General features: G+C 50.1%; 7 protein-coding genes across 7 annotated transcripts; 6 read left to right on the top strand and 1 right to left on the bottom strand.

Annotated features, from left to right (window-relative positions):
• Nucleotides 1-936: 936 nt before the first annotated feature.
• Nucleotides 937-3,926, top strand: TGAM01_v201759 (hypothetical protein; the record flags this gene model as incomplete). The annotated part of the gene is made up of 3 exons (XM_024548835.1): nt 937-1,024; nt 1,100-2,149; nt 2,212-3,926. The coding sequence occupies 3 exons, from the start codon at nt 937-939 to the stop codon at nt 3,924-3,926; spliced, it is 2,853 nt and encodes a 950-aa protein (XP_024406446.1).
• Nucleotides 3,927-4,764: 838 nt separating this feature from the next.
• TGAM01_v201758 (hypothetical protein) lies at nt 4,765-5,484 on the top strand (the record flags this gene model as incomplete). Its single annotated transcript, XM_018805902.1, has 4 exons — nt 4,765-4,818; nt 4,941-5,112; nt 5,188-5,277; nt 5,381-5,484. 4 exons carry the CDS (start codon nt 4,765-4,767, stop codon nt 5,482-5,484), a joined length of 420 nt encoding a protein of 139 aa, XP_018660856.1.
• Nucleotides 5,485-8,737: 3,253 nt separating this feature from the next.
• Nucleotides 8,738-10,919, top strand: TGAM01_v201757 (Pro-apoptotic serine protease NMA111; the record flags this gene model as incomplete). Its single annotated transcript, XM_018805901.2, has 2 exons — nt 8,738-10,610; nt 10,711-10,919. The coding sequence occupies 2 exons, from the start codon at nt 8,738-8,740 to the stop codon at nt 10,917-10,919; spliced, it is 2,082 nt and encodes a 693-aa protein (XP_018660855.2).
• Nucleotides 10,920-12,864: 1,945 nt separating this feature from the next.
• On the top strand, nt 12,865-13,892 carry TGAM01_v201756 (hypothetical protein; the record flags this gene model as incomplete). The annotated part of the gene is made up of 2 exons (XM_018805900.1): nt 12,865-12,888; nt 12,978-13,892. The coding sequence occupies 2 exons, from the start codon at nt 12,865-12,867 to the stop codon at nt 13,890-13,892; spliced, it is 939 nt and encodes a 312-aa protein (XP_018660854.1).
• Nucleotides 13,893-14,868: 976 nt separating this feature from the next.
• Nucleotides 14,869-17,185, top strand: TGAM01_v201755 (hypothetical protein; the record flags this gene model as incomplete). Its single annotated transcript, XM_018805899.1, has 2 exons — nt 14,869-16,490; nt 16,675-17,185. The coding sequence occupies 2 exons, from the start codon at nt 14,869-14,871 to the stop codon at nt 17,183-17,185; spliced, it is 2,133 nt and encodes a 710-aa protein (XP_018660853.1).
• Nucleotides 17,186-18,143: 958 nt separating this feature from the next.
• TGAM01_v201754 (AP-2 complex subunit sigma) lies at nt 18,144-18,680 on the bottom strand (the record flags this gene model as incomplete). Its single annotated transcript, XM_018805898.1, has 2 exons — nt 18,144-18,543; nt 18,649-18,680. 2 exons carry the CDS (start codon nt 18,678-18,680, stop codon nt 18,144-18,146), a joined length of 432 nt encoding a protein of 143 aa, XP_018660852.1.
• Nucleotides 18,681-20,640: 1,960 nt separating this feature from the next.
• On the top strand, nt 20,641-24,438 carry TGAM01_v201753 (hypothetical protein; the record flags this gene model as incomplete). The annotated part of the gene is made up of 2 exons (XM_018805897.1): nt 20,641-23,104; nt 23,177-24,438. The coding sequence occupies 2 exons, from the start codon at nt 20,641-20,643 to the stop codon at nt 24,436-24,438; spliced, it is 3,726 nt and encodes a 1,241-aa protein (XP_018660851.1).
• Nucleotides 24,439-26,016: the final 1,578 nt, after the last annotated feature.

Raw genomic sequence — 26,016 nt, 5'->3', positions numbered from 1 at the left:
CCTTCGTTTCTGTGTCAACACGTTTTCTTGTTTTTCTAATTTCGATATATCCGCCCTCAGAATCTGCACGCACGACATATTTGGAGGGGAGCGCGTTGGCTGTCTGCCAAACATCGCCTGTTTGGGTTCCGAGGCCTCTTTGCCCTCCCACCGCGGAAAGCATCCCTTCTTGTCTACACTCTTTGTCATTTTGCTGCGTGCATCGCTGCACAGACGTCATTCCAGGTAAGCTGCCGCTCTCCCTTGTGTTGCAACCAGTTTTATTGTCGTCTTTTGCATGCTGCGAACTCGCGATCGAGGACTGGCAAGCTTGTTTTTCTTCTACTGTTTTCCCGTTCTGCATTTTCGGAACGACCCCTGTCAGTTGCATGGTGGGCTACAACAACGCATCCACGGAGAGAGAGCTTACTGCCTGAGCGAGCGGCTGCTTTTTGCCTTAGCTGCTGGGCGCATCAGGCTGACAGCTGGCAGCCCTGCGGCCCTCTCAAGATAAATATTTCTGCTCAAGGTGGCAGCTTCTCCCTTCTCCCTTCTCACTCTTTCTTATTGATTCTTCAACGTGGGGCGTCTTGCAGCAGCAACCTTGTCTGCCGCTCCAATTCTCTCGCTAACCGCCAGGGTGTCTACCAGGGAGCTCTACCTAAGCATCGAAAGACGACGTCAAAAGCATAGCCCTCCGTTAGGCTGCGAGCACCGAAAGTCGAGCCGCAACACAATCTGCCAATCTGCGCTCTCCTCGTTTCCGATCTCTGTTACGATTTTGCCCGCATTATATTTGCTGATACTACGTCTGCCCTGCCCACTACCATTCTCGTCTGATCCCGAGTGGAATATATCTGTTGAGCGAGACATGGTTATTGCAGCCCAAGAGCTCAACATAGCAAGATATTCCGTTTCGGAACTGAAGCCTGGTCAACCAGGATATTCTGTGCTGCGATGGCACCCCAACGGAACTACTACGCCGACTTGGAGCTGCCCATGACGGCAGATGTCACGGAGATCAAAAAGCAATTTCGAAAGCTAGGTGTGCAACGGTCCCAGCCAGTTACATAACTCCTTTTGTTAGGAAAGAAATCATCGTCTAATTACTCGGATACAGCTCTGAAATATCATCCCGATCGTAATCCTGGCCGAGAACAAGAGGTCAACTCGCAGTTCCAAATCATCCAAGCCGCTCACGAAGTACTCAGCGATCCCGATGCCAAGGCCAAATACGACGCCTCTTTCGCACGATCTGCCGCCTCTAGATATCCTGCCTCTTCAGGCGTGAGAGGAAACCCGTGGCAAAATGTTAGCCAGCAGTACCCTACTCCACCTCGACGTGGTCAGCCGCGAACAGCCACTTCAGGGCCACAGAATGGAACAAGAGGTACTTCCGGGGCCCAGAGATGGAACGAGAGATTCTCAGCCGGTGTGCCTCCAACCGCCAAACAACAACCAGCGCCGGCCACGGCTGCACGAGCTTTTGAAAGCATGCGGAAAGGCGGTGCTAAGAACGCACAGCAAGACCGCCCCGTCCCACCACCACCTCCACCACCACGAACTGAGAGCGCCAAAAAGAGAGCTGAGGCATCTTTCGGGGCCAAGAAGGCCGGATACTATCCTCGGTCAAACACCCCTGGCGACGAGCCACCAGTGACCAACAACAACTACTACTCCTCCCGTATGAACGCTGAGCGAGCAGCAGAACCAGTACCCGATCCCCTGGCCCAGTTTAGAGAGAAAAGTCGCACCGAAGAAAGCTTCATGGACCCTCCGCAGAGCTCCCCATATACCAAAGACGGGAGCGAAAAGTCCGACCCTTCTGACAGTAGTCCTATCAACCGAGCGAAAAGTGCCAAGGTCCCATCTCGCAAAGAACCGCGCTCAGAACCAGCGAGTCCACCAACGCCTAAGCGTCGTAGCCCTAGTATGCCACGGAAAGAGTCGACAGGCGGAGCCCAAAGGAGCCAATTCGAGACAGGAGCTGATGAGAGACCCCGGGCTGTCCCTGTTCCTCCCAGTTCACGTCCGAACTCACGGCCCAGCTCATCGTACAAAGTTCCAAGTGAGCCGGCAGCAGCACCAAATGACAATTCATTCGCAGCCAATCACTTGTCTAATATGTTCACTGTCAACGAATTAAATCAGACTCCCTCTAATCACACGCGTGAGTGATCTGCTTCCTGTCACTGGATCTGACTTGGCCGCTTGCTGACGTTTCTATATTAGCCTTCAATAAACCTGCAACTCCAGTCAACGGAGTGAAAGACCCTTCAATGTATGCAATACCTCAAAAAGACAAGCCAGGTGGCTCTTCATTGCATCACGGCAAGAAGTCCACTAATCAACTAAAAATGACTCCACCACCAAACCAACACATTGCCGAAGTCGGCTCAAAGCCAAGGATTGAAATATGTGTCCCTAGTGGAATGCACGTTACAGTTCACAATCTCTCTCCTTTTGAGCAGAAACAAAATGCCATTCTGAAACGCTTGATCAAAAACCAAAGAGGCGCTATCCTAGCACAAGCCAATAAACCACCTCACCGCACCATTATCAATCATAAAAAATCTTCTACAAAAGAATCGAATGCTAACAATGGCCTACCAAGCAGCTTCAATTTTAGTTTGGACGATGATACATTCGTACCCGATGCCCCAGGAACCGCCCAATTTCGAAAAAGCACAAGCGTTGATGGAATCAACACCAATTTTGTCAAGGATAACACCTCAACTACTTGGCAATTCAGTGCAGGAAGTGGAGATAATGACTCTCTTCCACAGAGCCGTTCTCGATCAACCAACAAAGCTGATCGTTGCTCCCCGATCAGGCGTCGGCCAGTCGCCACGCCCAAGGCGCCCAACTTTGGAACTCAATCTACCCAGAACTCAACCCGCTTTGACCCAGAGCAGTATAAATTTGAGCCGCAGATGTTTGCCCCTCGGCCTGGTACTCCCAGCAAACCAGGCTCACCCACGCGGAAGACTGGGAAAAAGGTACCAAGAACACCTATACCCATGAGTAAAGACAGTACCGCTGCCATGCCGGAAGATAATAGTAACGATGACCACCCTGCTGGGAGAGGCCGCAACGCTCAACCCAAAGCTACAACGGTTGGCAGTCCGCAAGCAATGGATATTGACTCGCCGCTAACTGCCTCTCCCTCCGCGACTCCTATTTCTACTCCTCCTCCTCTTGTGCCAACTACTCCCTCTGTGACTTCTACTCCAATTCCCGTCCCGGCTCCAATTGTCCCACCACATACCCACCATCAGCATCACTCCCCTGTTGCAAGGAATATTCATGTTGAGCCATCGCGGCCGGAATGGCGACCTGGAAACGTCACTGGTCTTGGCCAAGCGCAGAGGCAGTCCGAGGAAAGGAAAGAAATTCCGATCAATTTTAAGGGATCCGAAGATAGCGAAGAATTCCGTGCAACATTTGAAGATTTCAAGAATGTTGCGCCTTTTGCGCCACCGAAACCTGGCCTCAAGTCATTTACTGAACTCAAGGACAATCTACCTTTTGAGAGCCAGGCATCAGCAGAGCTACACCTCAACAATCCTTCTCAGCCTCAGCAACTTGAACTACCCGATCCCCCACTTGCTCCTGGACTTCCATTGATAGTTGAAGGCGCGAAGCCAAGTGTTCCGGTGTGGACCAAATATCTTGAAGAATTCGAAGGCTATCTACGGCGCTGGGACATTTTTAATTCGCAAGTGGTGGACCATTTTGCCACACGAAAGGCCAACATATCAAATGCAAGGGTTTCTAAAGGCTACTCATTCTTAGGGGTCCGAGGCGATACCGACGTATCTGAATATTACAACTGGGTTGAGCAGGACAATGGAGTCCGCCGAATATGGCTCGCAGCTTGCGAGGAACACGAGACCCGATTCAGAGAATTCATGGCGTTTAGAGAGAAGATGAAAATGCCGATATAAACGAGACGACGAGATTTTATTTCCACCTTTCTTCTTAATTTCCTGGGTAGGCGTTTGGTTGATAGATTTCAACGAGTAAAGTGCGATGGCTGAGCGCAATTACGCCCGTGGCATTTGCTTAGTTTGGTTTTCATGGTTAAGAGTTCGATACCCATATCACGGCTGAAGCATATGCGCGCACTCATATATATGTCTCGTATATGTGTGCGATTCAGCATAGGTTTTTTTTCTTCCTCTTTTTTTTTTTTCATCCCCAGCCTTTAGCTTTTGTTCTCAAGTTCTTGGTGAAAGATTTGAGAGGTGTCACCTGGTATCAGATGGTTGCTTTGGGTTTCTGGGCAGATTTAGGATTGGCCCGCATTGGGTGTCTGTGAGAATATGTGTATATTAGAAACAGGGTTGCGTGTGGAATGTATATTGGAGTGCACCAGGCCATTACAATGAAGATTATTTGATAATCACAATGATGGGCATCATAGCCCAGTTCCTTTCACCCTCTCTCTTTGCTCTTTGCAGGAGGGTCAAAGAATGCTGCTTTTTCAGATTTGTTTCACTTCGTATCATGCTGGTGGCACCTTCGCGGAGGGCTTCACTTGGCTCATTGCTTTGCAGTCACTTAGTATTGATTTGTCCATTCTCAGCTCGGGGTCATTCACTTCATCCCCTGTTCACAATCATCTTGGCAGGCTTTATCCGACTATGGGAGACTCGATACTTAATATCCTACACCAGCCATTCTTTCCTCTTTCCAACGCTCATACTCATACGCATCGATTCGTGCCAGACAATATTATCTTCGCAGTCTTTTTAAGAAGATATTCAACGAAGGAAAACTACTATGTATTTTGAAACTCCTGAAAAGTCTGGTGTTATCTGGACCGAGGCGGCCAAGGTATGTAGCACTCTTAGCCTATATACCTGTTCCTTTGGGGTTGCATGCTGGCGTAACTCATCTCAACTCGGCTAACAGTGGCATTTCCACAGTATCAACTGCTTCTGCGAATTATCGCGCAGCTCAGAGAAGATGGTCGCACCATCAAATGGGACAAGATCAACTTCCCTGGAAGGAATGTCAAGTCCATGCAGAACATTTGGACTAGAATCAACAAGCAAATTGCCGATTTAGACACCCAGGAGAATAATGGCGAGCCAACGCCGGTGAAGACTCCACGCAAGAAAGGCCAGCGTGAGTGATCACTTGTTTGTAGCGCTTTTCATAACAATGTAGATGGCTAACATAGTTGTTTTAAACGAGGAATAGCGAAGAAGAAGGCTCCCAAGGCTACGGATTTTGGCGCCGGTGCTGTCGATGACGATTTCGATATCAAGCAGGAGCTCTTGAAGAAGCGGGGTGCTGAAGAAGCGGGGTGCTGAAGGTACGAATTTGACGAACTTGATTTATACAACATCAGCAACAATCGTTACTAACAGGGCGTGACGCCTTTTGTGTCTAGACCTCGATGATGAGGAACCCACCGCGGCCATCAAAAAGGCCAAGGTCAAATCTGAGGCGAACGGCAATCTTCGCGTTAAAAAGGAAAATGCCAAGGAGTACTGATGACTAGGCTCTTCCTTGTCATTGGCTTTTGGCTTTTGGCTTTTAGAGTATCAAGGCTATACCTAGAACTAGAGTGGAGAGACACTATATTGTTTGTAACAAAGGCACAGAGCAAAGCGAACTGTCGATTGCGGATACGAAGGACTGAATGAGCTATCATGACTACATGTACTGAGACAAACTGTCTTGAGAGGAATAGGAAACCGAGTGTCTTTTAGTCACGTATGAGCTAAACACCACAACCAAGGTCACGACGTCTTTGCTCGTTTTTCTTAGTGGATACAACGCTGCTAAGTGTTAGTGCCACTCCCAGAAATGCACCTAGGTGAAGATCGTCCACTTTTCTTTGGTGTCTTTCGTCGGTGGTTCAGGTAGATCAGCAGGTCAGATTCAAATGATGGGCCTGAGATTACGTGCAGCGGCATTAGGAGCAGCGTCTCCGCATTGAGAGTGCCCGTAGGGAAGGGATGGCGAGGGCGGATAGAGGCCGCTATTCCCAGGCTGGTTCGTTTGGCTATATGCACGCTTGGTGTTGTGACCCGGCTTCAAGGGCAGACAGGGGCGGAGAAGATGTTTGGGTGGGTGGGCGTATCTGGCTGTGTGAAGGACAGAGAAATAGTTACGGGGTGAGATATGAGAAACAAGATGGAGATCCGGTGTAGCGGATACTCCTTAGCTGCTCTTGTCCTCTGTAAGATATGAGGCGTTCAAACATTAGGTAGCAGGCATATACTGCGTATCGGTACTTCATATTACCTCACGACCAGCAGCTGATGAGAAGCTGTGATGCTACAGCCTAGCAGCGGCAGATGGGCTGTGGCCTTGAACTTGATGGGGGATGGACATGGGGCGGTTCAGAAAGGGGGTGAGGCGAGGAAGGAAAGAGGGTGTGAACGAATGCAGGCTTTGGGTTGAACAATTAATTTGCCCGTCTAGGTTGGTTGGTTGTTCAGAGCTGGAGGATGAAATGTCTTGTTCAGTTGGTGGGCTTACCCTGTAACCGAATATGCGGGTACCAGGGCCGCGTTTTAGCTGTGCTATGAATAGACCTTGGAGTGCCGTAGATTGGCGAAGAAGCGAATAGCAGCATTTCCAAGACCTCTGCTAGGAACTACATCTCCATGGCTGCATCTATATAAGGGCAGCTGAAAGACAAGGGTCGGCAAGTCCTACAGGGCATCGAAACGCTTTGCACTTGCATGAGCCAATAACAACCAGTTGATTAAAGGTGTACCCGTAGACGAAGGTGAACCCGGATGGGCATGAAGCAAAAGACGGCTGCGAGCATTCAATCACTCACACTGACTGCTACATGCACCTAATTGTTTGCTTATAGGCCTACTATAGGTGCTCGTCCTGGTCTCTTTGTTAGCACCTCTAGCACGCTTCGCCAGCAAGGGTCATCGCCGTCTAGCACCAGGTACCGCGTGCTAGCACTCCAGGCGCCGCAGTACGTACCCGCAGCGAAGCCTGCCTGCTGATCCACCTTTTTTTTCTCCACGACTCCAAGTTTGTTGCATACCCAGAGCCGATTTCCAAGGACCGGCATCACATGGGCCTCTGCTTCACTGCCATTGTCCGTCCACCACCATCCTTTTCTTGCCGGGCCCTTCTCCCTCGCCCTTTCGCCGTCTCTGGCATCACGCGCTCCGCCGGATCTTGCCGCGTCTTTGATGCGCTGCCACCCTACGCGACACACCGCGCGCAAGTCGCCAATCGCTTTCGCTTTCACCCCGCGGCTGAGCGTACAGACGTGAATGCGCCGATCGCCGTCTTGAGCTGCATAATTATATAAAGGGCAAATAGAAGCCAGGTTGGAGGATTTCATTTGCTAGGACCACATCTTTCGCGCTCTACTTGCGCCTCACCTCGGATATTCAGTCCTCTTCACGATATAAGAAGAAGAAGAACTTGCGCCGGAACAGCTATAAAAAGAAAAGACGAGACCAATCTCATTTCCGCCCCCAAGCTACTCGGCAAGCCCCGTTTAAGCCTAAGGGGTCAAACCCAGCAGATAAAACGATTTAAAAAAAGGAGAGATAGAAGAACATCAACGACAGGAAACCAGTAACAATGAACAGGACAGCAGCATCCACGGGTGGTAAGAGGAAAGCCGATGGCTCTCTTCAAGCCAGCCCTCCGGCCAAGAGACCAGTCAACGGCAGCAACAAGCCGAGCATCGACACGGACATGACGACTCCCGACATCACCATCGACGATGTCAGCTACGACGACCGCTCCGATGCTGACAGCGACATTCACCCCGTGGCCATGTACGTTGGCACGCCCGGCAGTCTCGGCGAGTGGCAGGACACCATCCAGAAGGTCGTCCGCAATGTCGTCGCCATTCGATTCTGCCAGACGTGCTCCTTTGACACGGATGGCGCGCTGACAAGCGAGGCCACCGGCTATGTCGTTGATTCAGAGAGAGGGTACGTGCGGCGCATGCTTTCTCCTGTTTGGTGTTTGCTCGCTTGGGTTGGCAGCGAATGTATGCTAGTAGGAGAATGTGTACCATTGCTGACATGCTATTGTTTTCAGCTACATCATGACGAATCGCCACGTTGTCGGCTCCGGCCCGTTCTGGGGACACTGCGTCTTTGACAATCACGAAGAAGTCGACTGCTACCCCGTGTACCGCGACCCCATTCACGACTTTGGCATCCTCCGATACGACCCCAAGGCGATCAAGTATATGCACGTGGATGGGCTCACCTTGAGTCCAGACCTGGCAAAAGGTGCGTTTGATAAAACCGAGACTGGCCGGCGAGAGAGAGAGAGAGAGAAAAAGAGGAGAGAAGAGGACTAACTTGTGTGTCGTATCTTAGTCGGTACCGAAATTCGTGTCGTTGGTAACGATGCTGGCGAGAAGCTGAGTATTCTTTCGGGTGTCATCAGTCGTCTGGACCGAAACGCGCCCGAGTACGGCGACGGATACAGCGATTTCAATACGTGCTACTACCAGGCAAACGCTGCTGCCAGCGGTGGAAGTTCCGGCAGTCCCGTCGTGAACAAGGACGGTTGTGCCGTTGCGCTTCAGGCTGGTGGCCGCTCCGATGGTGCCTCTACCGACTACTTTCTGCCTCTTGATCGGCCGCTTCGCGCACTTCAGTGCATCCAACAGGGCAAACCAGTCACACGTGGAGATATCCAGTGTCAGTTTCTGCTGAAGCCTTTTGACGAGTGCCGCAGGCTAGGCCTTACTCCTGAGTACGAGTCGGCGACGCGCAAGGCTTTCCCGGAGGAAACCAACATGCTGGTTGCTGAAATTGTCTTGCCTTCTGGGCCCTCCGACGGCAAGATTGAAGAGGGTGACGTTCTTATCAAGGTAAATGGCGAGCTGCTTACCCAGTTTATCCGCCTCGACGACATCCTGGACTCGAACGTGGGCAACACCATCAAGTTTCACTTGCAGCGTGGAGGAGAAGACATCGAGGTCGACATCGAAGTCGGCGATCTTCACAAAATTACGCCTGATCGCTTCGTGACTGTCGGCGGAGCGAGCTTCCACGACATCTCCTACCAGCAGGCCAGGCTTTATGGAGTAGCTGTTAAGGGAGTGTACATCTGCGAAGCCGCAGGATCTTTCCGATTCGACAATACAGATAACGGGTTTATCGTACAGTCTGTCGATCAAAAGGCAGTGCCCGATCTGGATACGTTTATCCAGGTGATGAAGCAGATTCCCGACAGGGCGCGAGTGGTTGTCAAGTATAAGCACCTGCGTGATCTGCACACGCTCAACACGACCATTGTATACGTCGACCGTCACTGGTCAGCCAAGATGAAGCTGGCCGTTCGAAACGACGTAACAGGACTCTGGGACTTTTCCGACCTCGGTGAGCCCCTGCCACCGGTTGCCCCTGTTCGGCGGTCGGCCTCCTTCATTGAGTTGGATCACATGCCGCATCTTGGCATTGCCTCCTTGATCCGCAGCTTTGTGCATGTCAACTGCTCCATGCCAGTCAAACTAGACGGCTTCCCGAAGAACCGACGATGGGGAATGGGTCTTGTCATCGACGCCGACAAGGGTCTGGTGCTCATCTCCCGAGCTGTTGTGCCGTATGATCTTTGCGACATCACCGTCACCATTGCTGATTCCATCATGGTTGAGGGCAAGGTTGTATTCCTGCATCCGCTGCAAAACTACGCCATCATCAAGTACGATCCCGCTTTGGTGGATGCTCCCGTCGTGAGCGCTCGACTCAGCGATCAACACCTGACACAGGGTGCAAAGACTTACTTCCTGGGCTACAACAGGATAAGCAGAGTCGTGCACGGCTCTACCACCGTGACGGAGATTACTGCGGTTGCTATCCCTGCAAACTCGGGGGCTCCACGATACCGCGCCGTCAACGTAGATGCTATTACGATTGACAGCAACCTTGGAGTGTCGTGCGGCAGTGGTGTTCTCGTAGCGGAGGATGGGACCGTGCAGGCTCTGTGGCTGCAGTATCTCGGAGAGCGCTCCCCGAACAACCAAAGAGATGAGGAGTATCATCTCGGCTTAGGCACACCAACCTTGCTGCCCGTTGTTTCAGCCATTCAGCGCGGCGAGACGCCACGCCTGCACATGCTCTCAGTCGAGTTCCGATCCATCCACATGTCTCAGGCACGCGTGATGGGCGTCTCGGACGAGTGGATCAAGAAGGTTACACAGGCAAACCGGTCTCACCACCAACTCTTCATGGTTAGCAAGCGGACATTCGAGCGGGTAAATCACCCGGTATCGCTCCTCGAAGGCGACGTGGTACTGACGCTTAACGGCAAAATCTGCACCACCATCTCCGACTTTGACGTGATGTACTCGAACGAGGTTCTTGACGCCGTTGTTGTGCGAAACTGCGAGGAGATGCACCTGCAGCTTCCAACGGTACTTGCCGACGACATGGAAACACACCATGCCGTGTCCTTTTGCGGGGCCATCCTCCATCGCCCTCACTTGGCTGTTCGCCAGCAGATTAGCAAACTTCACAGCGAGGTGTACGTGTCGAGCCGCATTCGCGGTTCTCCGGCGTACCAGTACGGACTTGCCCCAACCAACTTTATCACCCATGTCAATGGCGAGTCAACGCCGGACCTGGATTCGTTCATTGCGGCAACCCGGAAAATCCCCGACAACACCTGTAAGACCCTCCCCCTCTTCCTTTTTCTGTCCTCTCCCACCTCTTTTTTTGCTGCGCGTATTACATACAGAGATAGAGCTAACGTCACTTGTAAACGTAGATTTCCGCATCAAGGCGGTCACCTTTGACTCGGTGCCGTGGGTGATCACAATGAAGAAGAATGACCATTACTTCCCTACCATGGAATGGATAAAGGACAGCAACGAGCCGTGCGGTTGGCGACGCGTGACGTACGAGGGCAGCCAGGTGTTCCAGGGAGAGGCGACTGATGGAATCCCACCGGTTGCTGGCAATGCTGAGATGGAATAGGCCTGACGTCGTAGGTCACTTCAGTAGCTTCGCTTGGTGGTTGTAATGGTGGCGGTGGTGATGCATACGTTTCTTCATTTCTTTCCTTCAATTTTTTTTTTTGGACTACTGCGCGGCTTACGGCTACAGGCTGGCGAGAGTAGGACAGTGTATATGCATGACGACGAATTTGTAAAAAACACAACATGGATGGGTATGTGGGATTCAACAACAACAATGGGCGTCAAACGGCTATGAAGGATTTCACACTGGAGTTTTCTTGAGCTGTTTTTTCTTCTTTTCTTCTTTCTTCTTCTTTTTCTTCGTATTATAAACGCAGAACAACACCGCATCTGTCTGTGGCATTTGGAATAGAAGGAGGTGGTAGGTGTGATGGATTGATACATGGCCGGTATCTCCCGACGGAGACGAACAAAAGCAAGCCTCGATGAGGATTCGATGGAAATGGAATGCAAGCCTCCGTCGTCGGCTCATTGCTACTATGTACTACTATAATAACTACTGGATCACATACTGGTAGAACATGTAGGAGAGTGGAGAGGTTGGGCTCGCTGTGGAGTGGATGAGGCAACCAACCGGAGAGATTTACAACATGGATACAGAGACTGTTTAAAGTACACTTGTGGTTCTTACTTATCTATGCTATCTGTGTAGGACTATTTAGGTACATGTTAGTACTTGTATGTAGAAAAGCTATCTGTTTGACTTGAGTGCCTGATTCATGAATGAGAGACATGCAGCAGTTTCGAACTGACCAACCGGCATCACATCCTAGCTTTAGTAGCTGCAAGTACACAGAGATGCAGCACGAGGCAGCAGCTAAAAGAGTTGCTTCGCCTGCCTCCTATCACGGCTTACCACGTTGGAAAAGCTGCACTTGTCGGAGGGGTACATGCAGTTGCAGCCAATCAGCGGATTGAAATTGACCGGAATAGAGGCCCGTTGTGCGGAGAAGTGGTTGCTGTGCTGCTGCTTGTTCCTGGTGGCTGGCGGTGGGACAAGAGAGGATTTGGAAGGGAGTGGGTGTGTTACTGCTACTGAGGGGAATGTATCTTGATGTTTGTTGTAATATCCTAGAGTACCTTTTGTATGTGGCCAGAGTGAAGCTCGGCGAGAGCGAGAGAAGTTGTAATTTGCGGTATGAGTGTAGTATTTAAATGGGATGGATGTCTTAGATGGAAGCTGAATCTGGTGCCTTGAGATGCCCCGCAGTGGGCGGATGAATGTCTTGGTGGGCTGAGCTACTGTAAGTGTTAGACAAGGCACTTGACTGGGCTGTCGAGATGCGGATGTTATTGTGTACCCTATTTTTGAAGCTATTCGCATTGACTTTGTATAAGAGTAAAGCAAAAAGGATGACACGATTCATCTCAATTTTTCTGCCTTTGGCTGTGCCTGTACTGCTTAAGCTCGGTTGAGTGCTGTCTTAAGTTAAACTAACAGCGAAGCGCTCTTCTTTTCTCCTTGTAATATTAGCTAGCATCTAATCGTTGAAATCTTATTCTTCTGTCTTGTCCACTGCTTGCTCTATTTAGGACGAAATATATATAATTATATATAAGCCCTTGAATCGCTACAAGTTCTTCCCTTTCTATGTCCTCTCTCGTTGGATAAAGTTGCTTATAGCGTACAGTGTCAATAACTGGGCCATCCCGCCACTGTGTACTTTAGTTCCTGCGCCCGGAAATGCCGTCAAGCCGTTACTTTCAACGCTAAGATAGCCTCGGTGACGTTGCTCTCTTCGTCCTGCGGTCTCCAGGCTTCAAGCTTCTCTATGTCTGCCTGCGATAGGTAGTCCTTCTTTAATCCTGCTGCCTCGCGAAAGTCAATTCCTCCATAAAATCTTCCAGCCTGTAGCCTGCATTCTCTTGCCTTTCTCTTCTGCGTCTTTCTCTTTTTATATCCATTCATTGTACTGCCTGCTGCTTGATTCCCCTCCCCCGCGATGCCCCCCACAGCTACCTGGCAGGTAAGTCGAATCTCGACGAATTCTTTTGTTTCTGGGCGGCGCCCAACGGCATAATCTGGCAGAGAGGCTAATGCGCGGTGCTGTTACAGACCAAACTCAAGGTCCAGCTGAAGCTGGCCATTGCGCGCCTGCGCATGGTGCAGCAGCGCGATGAGCAGCTTGGAAAGACGGCCCGGCGGGCAATGGCACAGCTCCTCGAGGCCGGCAAAGTCGACTCAGCAACGATCCGCGTCGAGAACATTATCCGCTCCGACATCACTAGCGAGCTACACGAGCTGCTGGAGCTCTACTGCGAACTGTTGCTTGCGCGCGCGGGGCTCCTGGAGGGCCCGGTATGCGACCCGGGATTGGAGGAGCCTGTCAAGAGCATCCTGTATGCGGCGCCCAAGACGGAGATTAAGGAGCTGATGACGGTGCGGACGCTGCTGGCGGAGAAGTACGGCAAGGAGTTTGTGCTGGTGGCCATGGAGAATACAGATGGCAAGGTCAACGATAAGGTGGTCAAGAAGCTGAGCGTGGAGGCGCCGCGGCGAGAGCTGGTGCAGGGGTATCTGGAGGAGATTGCCAAGGCATACGGCGTGGATTGGCCGAAACGGCAAGTTTCCTCGCCACCTCCGCCAGATCTGCTGGACGAGGACCTTGAAGGCAAGGGAGATGGCGATGGCGATGGCGATGGCGATGGAACAGGAGGTGGTGGACGGGCTCAGAGGAACGATTTAGACAAGCCCCTCACCGAGGCGCAGAGGAAGCTCTCTTTGGGCGAAGAGCAGATGAATCGAGCCACGCCGCCGAGCGCCAAGCTGGGTGAGCCCAAGAGTCCGCTGATGGTGACGCCGCCGCGGATGACGACGGACAATGTCCATCCCAAGGTGATGATGGGATCTGTGGAGCTCAAGAGCAAGAGGGACGAGGTGCCCGTGGCGAGGAAGAAGTCTGAGCCGGAAGGGTCAGTGCCAGACATTGGAGACCTGGAGAGACGGTTTGCGGCGTTGAAGAAGAGGTGAAGCGCAAATGCCATGATGCGACAATGGAGCAAGCAAATGGGACAGATGGCGACGTATGGAATACCTATAACTGCGAGAGCAAGCGATGCAAACTAATTCAGAGCAGGCAAGGCAAGGCAAGGCAAGGCAAGGCAGAGCAGAGCAGAACAGAGCGGCACAAAGCACATGCTGGCGGGATACAGATGCACACACTGGTGGCTACTTGAGGCTGTTATGCGGGCTGGGCGCACTGTTGGTGTGCTGTACCTATACATGTATATAACTATAACCAGGTATCATGCCGTTCCATGTTATCTCCAACCGCCGTGCCAATGCCATGCTCTGGGTGGCTGCGTTACAAAGTGAGCAGTACCACCCGTTGACGTACCAGTCCATGGGAGTACACGTGGGATGAGCAAAAGCGTGTGTCCGTGACTCCACGAAAATACGCCCACGCATCAATCATCCAAGCACTGCATATTTTTTTTTCTCCCCCTGGCCCGGTTGGCCTTCCTTTGTCCTGCCGCACATTGGACCAGTCACGAGCACCGCCTTTGTGTTACACAGCATGGGACTATGTGGCCAGGCATTATTTAAGGTGCCAGCGTTGCCGTGCAGCTCGGTCGGGTTGCTTTCCTCTTTTCCCTTCGATTACTACCCTTCCCTCCTTTCCCCCTCTGAGCCGATTTTCTCTGCCTCTCTTATAACCCCCAGACCCGAGGTTTTTGGTGATGGTCTGGCGTGGGCTTCTTACACTCGTCTCTTCCCTTTTTGAGATTCGCTTCAACGTGCTCTCACTTGTAAGGGAGACAAAGTTGCCCTTCATCAACCGTGATTCTTTCATCTGTTTATCATCAATTGCCGTTGAGTCTTAATCATTGCCTGGGTTGACAGTTGGGTTTCCCTCTGTCTTACCGGCGGATTCGCAGTCGTCGGCTTTTCTGCTGCGTGTTTTTTGGCGGTGGCCCTGCTGCCAGCTGCCAGCCCAGCCGCAAACATGTCGCCTCACGTGCTCGTGCAAGCAGAGAGGCATGAAGAACCGAGCAAGCTTGGTACTTTAACTGCCTCTCTTTTCTTCTGTTTCATCTGCTTTTCCCTCTTCACTCTTGCCTCACTCTTTGTGACCCATTTGGAGAGATACAAACTGCAAATTGTGCGCACCTTGCTCAGTCCATTTGGCAATCCTAATGAGGGGGACGATGCTCAGCTGGACCAGAGTTTTTTCCTCAATGAACAGTTCAATGACAAAGATCTCTGCCAATCTGATCACCCATTGAACACATCTTCCTCTTCCCTATCTGCCGCTGATCATCACGACCACGACTACAAGCACTCATTTACGATGGGGGACTCTACATTCCTGATGGATTCCAACGACAAGATCCTCTTCCACGTGCGAGTCACAATGGGATGCAACGGCTTTCGGGACCTTGTTAATATTGGCGTCGTGCGTCAAGAAACGCTTGTGAAGAAAATCGATGGAGCCATCAACCAGCTCTCGATTCTCAACATCGTCTCCATCTGTGCCGTTTGGCTTCGTGAACGAATCTGCCGCAACTTCTCTTCAGGCACTTCGCTTCCCGACGTCAAGGAGCTCTGTGTCTTCCTCCAACGCAGAGGCTGTTCCCGAGACATGTGCTGCCAGATATTCTACACAGCGTTTCACAGACTGCACCCTCGCCTTGCCAATCAGATTACGCTGCGACTTTCTGGGGAAACACTGACAGACTCCCGCTCCATTGTGGACTATGTCTATGACCACTGGAAACGATGGGCAGAAGAGGCTCAGGCTGCTGCTGACCATGATGCGCTCCTCGCCGCCGCCAACGACTCGCTCCCCCCGCCCTATCCTGCCTATAATCACAATCTCCATACAATGCCAAAGGAAAGGTACCAGAAGCATGTGCAAGAAAGCTTCAGCAAGCTTCACAAACACCAGAATCATCACTACTACCACGACAGTATCAAAGTCAAAGAAGGGCCTGCTCCGCTGCATGAGCAACATCAGCCCGGAAGCTGTGCCCCCTATGACCTCGGACAAGCCAGCACCTGGGGCTCTGCGTCTGGCCAGACTGAACGGTGCAAGACTCGAAGTGACGACTGTGTGTGTAAGCAGTGCAGTATCACAGGTTGGCTACCCCAAGTTCATACCCCCCTTGACGGCGATTCTCTCGCCGATACTTTCCTTGCTCTTTCCCCTACTGAATCGGATTCTGTGGATCTTCTTGGCTTATTCGATGAGGTTGCCGCAGTTCCTCAACAGAAAAAGAATACAGGCCCTTCTAACCGACTTGTTCCTGGGCCTGAATATATTTGCCCAAGCTGTGGCCAGCAAGGGGATCATTATAATTATTTCTGCACTATCAATCGCAAGGCAGCAGATCCCCAGCGCGCGGCCTTGATGGCGACTGGTAGCAATCTTGCCGATGAGCCACTACTCACGCAAGTGCCATCGACTCAATTGGAAGCAGATGATAAGTCGTCTTCGGATCTAATCATGCTCAATAGCGGCTCTGAGACTGAAGAAGCCCAACCCACTTGTTTCCAGGATGATGATGGTGGCAAAGCATTTGGCAGTGTCCCTACCCTGAGAGGGACCCGACTTACTGACGGCCGTTTGTCACCTTAGGAAGTTGTAAGTATCTTTTACTCAACTATTTGGCTACACTAAACAACGGCTGGGCTGAAGACCATTGTTACTAACAATCGTCTCTTTCATGTAGGATCGTGTCGGCAAAGAAGGAAAAGAAGATATTGGTGCAAAAAGCCTTGTTCGGTCGTATGATTTGATTATTATTGACAGCGATGATGACATTGATGATGGTGGTGGTGGTGGTGACGGTGACGGTGACGGTGACGGTGGCTGCGTGGCAGAAGTTGATCTTTTCCTTACAAGAGTCGATGAAGAAAAAGCACACAGTGGATGCAGTATGACAAGTACAAGCCAACAAGAAGCACGTAAGAAGCAAAAGCTGGACGGAGCATATGAGGAACCATCTCTGCTTGACAGCCTTCTAGACAGTCTTCTGGAACTGGATGAGGGGGAATGCATTGAACCGGGGCTTACGCCGTGCCCTCAGACACCGCAGCCGCGGTTGCAGCCGCAAGACAAGTCAGGCATTGAGTTTGGTGTCACTGACAAGCCGCTTGGCAGAGATCCGCCGTATGACCCAGCTGTTCACGAATTGTTCCACAATCAAGACAATACGTGGATCCAGATGGGAAATCGCTTGACAGCCCTTGAGATGTGGGATTCCACCTATCGGGATGAATTTTATTATTCCTCGTCAGAGCCTGAGTACGACCCGTACTAAGGGCCCACGGGGTAAGTTTCATTTGCGCTGCAATAAGACTTCGTTTGCAAATGCTCTGCAGAGGCAAAGGGTTGCCATCCATATCTTCAGCATCTTGTTTTAATCTTTCTTTTTCTTTTCTTTCCTTGAGTCGATGGAATCTGGTTTCGAATTTGCTTTTATGGGGTCGAGACTGAGAGAGAGGAAAATATGCCTGAAATTTGCTTGTTTTGTCATTATAGTCCGTATATACATATAAAATCTCTTGATTTGCGGTGAGGATAGAGGGAGATGTGGTGATAGTCCTGTTGTTCAATCAGCCTTGCTTTCCTTACTTGAGGACTTGAGGACTGCCCATTCCACCAGTCAATGTTATGCGCCTATAATAGAATATCGTAGGAGACACTGGCAGTTAGAAGGCTGTAACAATAGTTTTCCGTCATTGGCATCGGAAAGGAGGCGCAAGTAGATAGGTCTGAATACATGCGATATATGCAATGCGAAAGTTTCGGCTCTTGATAATGAAATATATGTCTGATTATTGGTTGATACATTAATCTCATCTGAAGATACTCAGACATACACTACTATAGCAACGTGTCCGCGGAGCTCAGGAATCAAGGAGGCGGCAAGCAACCGCCTTCTCACCTATTCTAGTCGCTCAGTCTTGCGATTCGCTATTTCCCAAAACGCCTAAACACCTATGCCTATGATATCCTCTGCATCTGATAATGCACTATCAACGCGCTCCGCTGGAAGACTGCGATAGAGAAAAAAATTGAAATAGAAAAAAAAAAGTCCTCGTTAGGCCTCCAGGTAACTCCGAGTCGCGAAATGAATATATACGTAGAGGTTAAAAAGTCGGTACTTGCGCCCCCTATTTCCTCAAAGTTCCCCCAGAGGAAAAGACAGAAAAAAAAAAGTCGAGGGAACAGGAAAGCAAAAAAAGACGCGTCTTCCATTTTCTTCTCTTATTCGTTCATTCCAGTTTATCCAAATGTTCCAGCCGCGTCAATACGACCTGCTTACTCGTCTCCTCAATCTCGCCCGCTAGAAAGACCTCGTCGAGGATGGCGTACACCTTGTAAAAGTTGAAGACGAGGTCGAGCTCGCAGACGTTGCCGAAGAAGGAGTCGAGCACCTCGACGAAGAAGTGGATGGCCTCGAGAAAGGCGAGCTCGTTGTCGTTTGTGTCGACGCAGGCGCAGAAGAAGAGGCCGGCGTAGCGGCGGTAGACGATCTTGTTGTTGCGGAACTCGACAAAGTTGGACTGGTACTTTTGGTCGCGCGGGGCGACGAGGCGGTGGACTTCGCCCTTGAGCTTGATCTTTTCGTCGTCGCTGTAGGGGGCGTACCATTTGGCGAGGCGGGTTTTGCCCCTATTTGATTGTTAGTCTTGCGATGGTGGTTTTGCTTGGGAGAGGGAAGCATTGAGGTTTGCGCGCAGAGACGCGCGTGGATGGGGAGAAGAAGAAAGGGCTTACTGTCTGTTTTGGATGAGGATGAAGGAGAGCATGGTTGCAGAGGGAGAGACGGAGAGAGAGCGACGAGAGTTTTTGGTGTAGTTGAGCGGGAGGAGCAAGATGGCGTCGAGATGGAGGATGAATAATACGGAGGTTTGCTGCAGGAGATGGTTTAGGCTGGAGGTTGCTCAATTACAGCGCGCGTCTAGTGAGCCGTGGGGCCGGAGCACACGGATCGGATGCCATTGGCGGCCGGGCCGAAGAAGGACCAGTGGGGAATTGAAGATGAAGAGAAAATAGCTGCGTATATCATGTCAAATGCATATGCTCATACTGATAATGAATGGTAATATTACATTTCTGTTAGATTGATCTTCTTAGGCAATGAAACAGAGAAATGGTGATTGCAGTAGTGGATATAGTAAAAAGTTGGTTGAAAGGGTTCAATGGTAATTGACATGTTTGAGACTTGGGTTGAGAGCGTTGTGATGAGCGCTGGGGATAGAATTGAACCATGTGCGTAGCGGAGACTATGAGTAGGTAAGGGGAGAGATACAATTGGATTTTGCCAAATGATGAGGAAACTTGGGGAATGGTGGTGTAGAATGAGGACGACTAGAGGCACAAAAGGACTGATAATCAGCCATCAATGTGTTGTATCGACCGTTACAATTATCAGAGTACACAACAGAGCAGGGCAGATGTACGCCATATGCCGAGAGAAGAGCAACAACAGTGAAAAAATCCCGACTTCAAGAAGGTTATAAGAGACGAAGAGAAAACATCAGATCAGATCATGCCACCGGATCAGGAATCTCCACTTTCTTCAATGCACTTCCGAATGTCGTCGCCGCTGACAGTCTAGTTTGACTCGTATGCATGTACGAGTTCTAGGTAATAGAAGAACGCCCGCCTAAGCTGTTGCTGTAAAGTGAGTGTCGACATGTAATTATTTGCCTGTCAAACAATGGGGCGCTTGTCGACAATGAGAGCAACAGTTGTTTGACTTTAGAGCAGTGACTTACTGACCCCCAAAGTTGATCCTTACTGCTGATCATTTTCATTGAGTTTACGTCTTGTGTACTGTATCACTGCTCCGTAGTGTCCATGATTATAGACCACACTCTTAAGCTCAAGTGCTGCTATAGCGCAATTATAGCGTATTTGGCCGTGCTGTTGCTACCATTGAATGCTATAGCGCTCTCCCTACCCTTAGGCATCAGACAATTTATGAGGCTGAAGATTGATGATAAAAGTCTGCTTCAACTGAGTTATGCCTTGGCAGTGTCACAGTTGCTTGTTTCTTATATAGACGCTATTTGGTTATTCTCTGTATAGGCAGTCTACTGTATACTAGTAGACATCGTTATTCAGAGTCTGGAATGAACAATAGCGATAGAGACGCCCAATGGGTGGACTTGAGAGCGCCACCGGGCGACCGTTAGCCTGAAAATCAGGCTCAATCCAGTCATTTAGTGCCTGTTCCATGCCCCTCCTTGAGCTCCCAATCTCCAACACAGCACAAGCTCTATGAATCGTTTACTGCCCTTTTTTTGACCTTCTCCTTCCATCTCTGGAAAAAAACCACACACCGGTTGGTCGATCCCACCAGCCTTGAACTCATTCCATCTGTCAAATCCAGCTTCATCTTCCATCCATTCTCCCCTCTTCTCCAATTCTACTCTTTTCATCTTTTCTCTTCTATATTTCGCCGCAGTCGGCTCAGTCCTCTTCCCTTCTCACACCTCATCTTACGACGTCGGAGCCCAGTTCAAAGCTCCATACAGTTGATTCGCAGACAAAGATCTAACCCTGGCGTCTTTGATGCAGTCATCGTCAGATTACCGACCGTAACCTCCCAATCCTTATCTTCTTCCCGAGAGTCTCCCGCTCGCCTCCCCGGGATCTTCCCGACTCGATCCTGGCGTCAGACATTCAGCACGTCTCAAAAATCACGATTTCGAATCTTTGATCTCAAGATATGATGTGGCTACCAAGGAAATCTTACTCTTCATGGCAATGGCAAAACTCCTACGTAGAGTCGTTGTCTCCCTCTGGGGCGACAGCGGCCCCAAGGATCTTTGGCAGCGGATTCTCAAGCATTTCATAGCCTGTGTGATTGCAACGATAATCGCAATTCTCCCCCAGATCAGAAGCTGGTCAACGTTCCTTATTCCAATGACAGTTGCTTTTGCACATCCAGGCCAGCGGTTAGGCGTTGTCATTGAGAACGCCATCATGGTCATCTTTGGCTCCGGCCTAGGTTTATCATGGTCCATCCTGGGTTTATACCTTGCGAGCTTGGTCTATGATGACAACAAGCCCGCTGCGTTTACCATTCGGGCTCTGTTTTACCTTGCGTGTATCTTGCTTCACGGCTACATACGGTCTTCTAGTCCCCGATTGTTCTTGTTCGTCTTGTTCGTCATGCTACCCGCAATAACTATGCTTACGGCGCCAACCAAGGCTACATCACTCTTGTACGAAACCATCTACGCACCAATTCTCATTGGCGTTGGTATTATGCTTTTTGCCAACGTCATCATATTCCCAGAGTTTTCTGGTAGCTACTTGGGAACCTCTACCATCAACGCCCTCTCCGAAATGGCCAATACCTTGGAGCGAGCTACTTACTGGTTCGCTACCCCAGGAGGCGACTCTGTTGAGATTCAAAACCAGGACGGCGTACCCAGCACCACCGTGGCCAACAACAATAATATCGAGCAGCAGCAGAAGCAGATGAATCAGAAGAAACAGTCCATCTTTCGTTACTGGCGCAAATTCTTGTCTCCTTTCCCTAATCCCTTTCGATCTGCCAGGGCTGAGGCTACAGCATTCAAGATACCACTACATGCAACCACGCTTGCGTCACTGATGGAAAGCAAACCTACCATTCGATCTAAGCTTGCTACATGTAAGACTGCACAGAATGAAGTCAATTTTGAGATTTCCATCTCACCCCTTGCTCCCGGTGACATGAAACTCATTAGCGTTGATCTCATGAGCAATCTGTCCCAGAGCGTTATTACTTTGATCGGTGCTTGTGAGAACAAGTTCATAGTACTTGATGATGAGGGCCGTGAAGAGAATGGCTTGGTAAATGATGATCTAGAGCTATCACCAGAAGACACCCACAGCCCTGAATTAACCACACCGTCGACCGGTGGCCCAGAAGCTTACCTGAAAGTCAACCCTCACGCAAGATCTAGATCGAGAGCTCGCAACTCTATGGCTTCCCCAAGCAGAGCCGACTTCGCCACCTTGAATAGGCAAATCGAGCTGAGCAGCGCCGAACTTCTGGAATCAATTGTTATGCGGCTTCAAGCTCCTGTACAAGCGTTTCAAGCCTCTACAAATGCAGCGGTGTCTCTTCTTGTCTCCTGTTTGGCGTATTGCTATGATGTTCCCAACCTACCTTCTGGCGCACCTACCCCTCGAGGCATTCGTCTAGAAGAGATTGACCTGCGCATCGACCTTTTCGCCGATGCTCTAGCATTATTTGACCAGCAGTCTACCGAACAACTCAAGCTGGTTGCGATGCAAGAAACTGGCCAATTGCTCGATTTCATGCCTCGGATGGAGACGTTCCTCGTCTCATCGTTTCTTCTGGCTTTTCGTCAGGCCTCAGCCCATATCTTGAATATGCTTCGCCATGCGCGCTATTTGGTGGAGCAGAGGCAGCGTCGCCATAATAGGTCACGCATCTGGATCCCTCACTATTCAAGTCTTCGGAAGTGGCTTCGTACTAATGGAGAACGTGATTCTATGGTCCTTCCAGAAGGCGCAAGGCAGGCCGCACGACGCGGAGATTTGGCTGGCAGGCCATCTATATCTCAATTGAAGGACTCTAGTGGCATCCTCGAGAATGATGAACAGGCTCTGGGGGAGCGCATTAACGATGAGGAAGCGGGCTCTACAACCACTTCTAGATATCTGAGGGCCCTGAAAAGCAGAAAACTTAGAAGCAAAGAGAAGGCAAATCAAAGAAGAGAGAAAGGGCAGGTAGAGAAGCACCAGCGACCTAAGCATGGGCATAAAAAGAAAGGTACTTCTGATAATTGGATTTTGAAACTACGAGGGAAAACAGCAGATGTTTTAGAATGGGCTCAAGACTCTGACGATCTTGCTTATGCTCTCAAGATATCTTTTGCCGTCTTCCTTGTCAGTTTTCCGGCCTTTGTACCGTCTTGGAACAAGTGGTATGGAGATGTTCATGGTGTTTGGGCCCCGCTCCAGCTGATATTCATCTTTGAAGTGGCCATTGGCACATCCATGGCCACCTTTATTGTCCGAATGATTGGGCTGGTCCTTGGCTGTACGGCTGGCTACGTCTCATTTGTTATTGCAGGCGGGAGCAGGGCCATTACTGTTGTAGTTCTTGCCTTTACGATCCTGCCTTGGGCCTATATCCAAGTTGGGACAAAATACGTCAAGGCCGGTTCAGCAGCCATTATATCAATCAATGTGGTTGCGCTAGGTAAGCCTATAGCCTTTTGCCCTTTTTCTTCCTTCTATCTAAGACATGGCGATATCTGACCGTTTTGTTTAGCGTCAGAGAATAGCACAGAACCGGCGGTACAGGTCTATTACAAGCGCCTGATAGCTTTTTTGGTTGGCGGTGTTACCGCCACTCTGGTAGAGATGTCTGTCTCTCCAGTGCGAGCTAGAGATCGCTTGGTTGAGTCCCTTTCCGCCTGTGTGCGTCATATTCAGGGCATGCAGGGCGCCATAGCTGTTGGCGTCGATGAGCCTGAGTTCCTTGATCCTCGCGGCCTCAAGCAGCATCGTCATTTCGATCAATTGCGAGAAAAGGCCCAAGCCTCGCTCGCGGCGGCTGAGACTTTTTTGCCGTTCTGTCTTTCTGAACCAAGGCTTAAAGGTAGCTTCAAGAAGCTTGCGCCCATATATACTGAGATTGTATATGTGCTTCACCAGGTGATCGACCGCATGGATAACGTCGTACAACTCCGAGCAGCATATGGCTCCTCAGTGTTGGAGGTCCTGAATCCACAGGTCTATACGTATCGTCGCAGCATGGTGGCAAGCTGCACATTGATGCTGTTTTCCGTCAACGAGGCTTTGTCAACGTGGCTTCCCCTCCCGCAGTTTATTCCATCAGCTCGCTTGGCACACTTGCGACTAATACATAGAGTCCGTAAGATTATCACGTCGCAAACATCAACGTCAGCTCCGGTAACGCCCACGGTAAGCCATGCTAGCCATGGCAAAACCGAGGGCGAGCACGATGATCTAACAAGCGAAAGGGTGGCACGTTTGATAACCAAGCATAATTTTCTTTCCTGGAACGCCAGCACTGCCGGTCAGATGGAAATTATCGAGTATTTGGAAGAATTAGTTGAGCTGGTCAAAATGTTGGTGGGAGTGAATGCATTCCGCTCGGGGATGTTGGAAAAGCCAAAGTACCTACATTATGTACAAATGGCAGACTCCCGCCCAGAATCTGTGACTGTGGCTCCTACAAACGATTCCAGCAGCTCGTTGACAACTCAACGCAGCAGCATTGCCGTCCCGGAGGAGCCAGGAGAGCTTCCAGATTCGGTCTTGAGGCGGGTCGCTTTGGCTGCCGCTCAGACAGAGAGAGTCTATCAGAGACCAAGAAGGGGGACCGCTGGAGTACGACGGCCTTCTTACAGAAGAGGAAGCATTTTCGGAGAGAACTTGGAAGAAATACCTGCAAGCCTACAGAGGGTCAACTCTCGGCTTTGGCAGGGAAACGAAGCCGTTAGAAGGGCGTCATTCGCAATCACAAGTATGCGGCCAGGTTCCGCTGCTGGATCTCGAAATGTGTAATGGGAATAGAGAGTGCGTTTTGCTGTCTTCGCATGATTTTTTTCATGTTTTATTTTTCCCGGTTTTCGAAGCGAGCGTGTTCCTTTGCATTATCTGGCGCTTCCAATTTTTTTATGAAGCAAAAGGACGATATATACCCCGCCTATTAAGTGCAGTATGAGAAGTTTGGATCTAGAAGAGGAAGGATAAATTGATTTGTATATGACGGCAGTCATGCGCTTGTACTTTACATGTGCAACTTTATATAATTCATGTATATTCAATGATTAATCAACATCTCTAATAGCTGCTGTGATTGAGAATGGACAAAGATTTGTATCCCAAATCACTATGATTGGCAGTGATGATGCGCTTTGTCGCCTATGATAGAGTAGGTATGATTCAGTGCCTTATTGCTGTCATTGTTTGCTGGGCAGCGACGTCTCTGTGATTAGGACCCGGGCACGGCCAGCAATTGGCGGTGGACGGAATGACGGTTCTTTATAAATCCTCATGATATTCTCTTAGCGGTTACTTGTATGTAGTCACAAACCTTATGGCGTTTAAGCCTATGAGTATCTCTTCATTCTGTGGAATAAAGACGCCACTGTCGCACCCACGCTTTCTTGCTGTTCTGGGCGCCTTTGATACGCACATTTCATCGACACCCGTCTCCTGTGTGATCTCTTCATTCCATGGATTGAAACGGTGTGGTTCGGTTGTTCTAAGCGCCCCTCGTGCGTGCATCACTACGTGAGCGCTGGTTCCGTGGAATAAAGAGGCAAAGAGACTCTTCTCCTCCGTTCCATCTATGGATTAAAACGTCCCTAGATCATCTACTGCCGCAAGTATTTGCATAAGGTACCTTACCTACTACTACTAGTAGTACTTATTCCTTGACTGGTTTGTGGCACGTGACTTGTTCAGGCAGATGGGTGTGTGTATAGCGGGTAGCAGCACATATGAAGGGGTGTAACTAGCATACTTTCTGCTAACGAACCCGACTCGGATTCTGTCGCGTTGGGGCCTCTTCATCTCAACCCTGATCGTTCTCTTACTCATCTTCTTTGTCTATTTTCATTGCTCGAACTGGGTGTGTAGGTGTCGGCTCCAATTTATCGACTTATTTTATGCACCTCTCTCCGCGTCTCTACCTCTTTTTGGATTTATAGCAGCGATACTACTTCTTTGTAAGCGACTTGGACGGATTCCGATTCTAGAGGCCAAACTTGCCGCAGCCGCTGCTCATCGATTGCGGAAGCCCACTCCAACGATCCCGGTTCTTTCGCTTGGACACATGAAAAGCCTTATTCTCATACGACTTTTCGCTTGAAAGACGAAGCTCGGGGACGAGTACCGGGCTTTTTCGGGAGGAGGGCGCACGATTGGCGCTGTTCTGAAGGGAGAAGCCGCTGGACGCGCTTTGTCCTACTTGCAGACTTTGGGCCTGACTACGATAGAAAGAGAAGGAAACCGCATTTTATTTATTGGAAATCTGACAGCATGGCGGACTCAAGTTCCGCCAAGGCGTATAAATATCGCCAGGAAATCAGTCAGGTGAGATACTGTCTACTTTCACTTATGCCTGAGCACATTCGA

Source organism: Trichoderma gamsii (genome assembly GCF_001481775.2).
Source record: "Trichoderma gamsii strain T6085 chromosome Unknown Scaffold_4.2, whole genome shotgun sequence".
Classification (NCBI taxonomy): Eukaryota; Fungi; Ascomycota; class Sordariomycetes; order Hypocreales; family Hypocreaceae; genus Trichoderma; species Trichoderma gamsii.
Note: the sequence above shows the minus strand (reverse complement) of the source record. Positions and strands in the feature narration are given on the sequence as shown.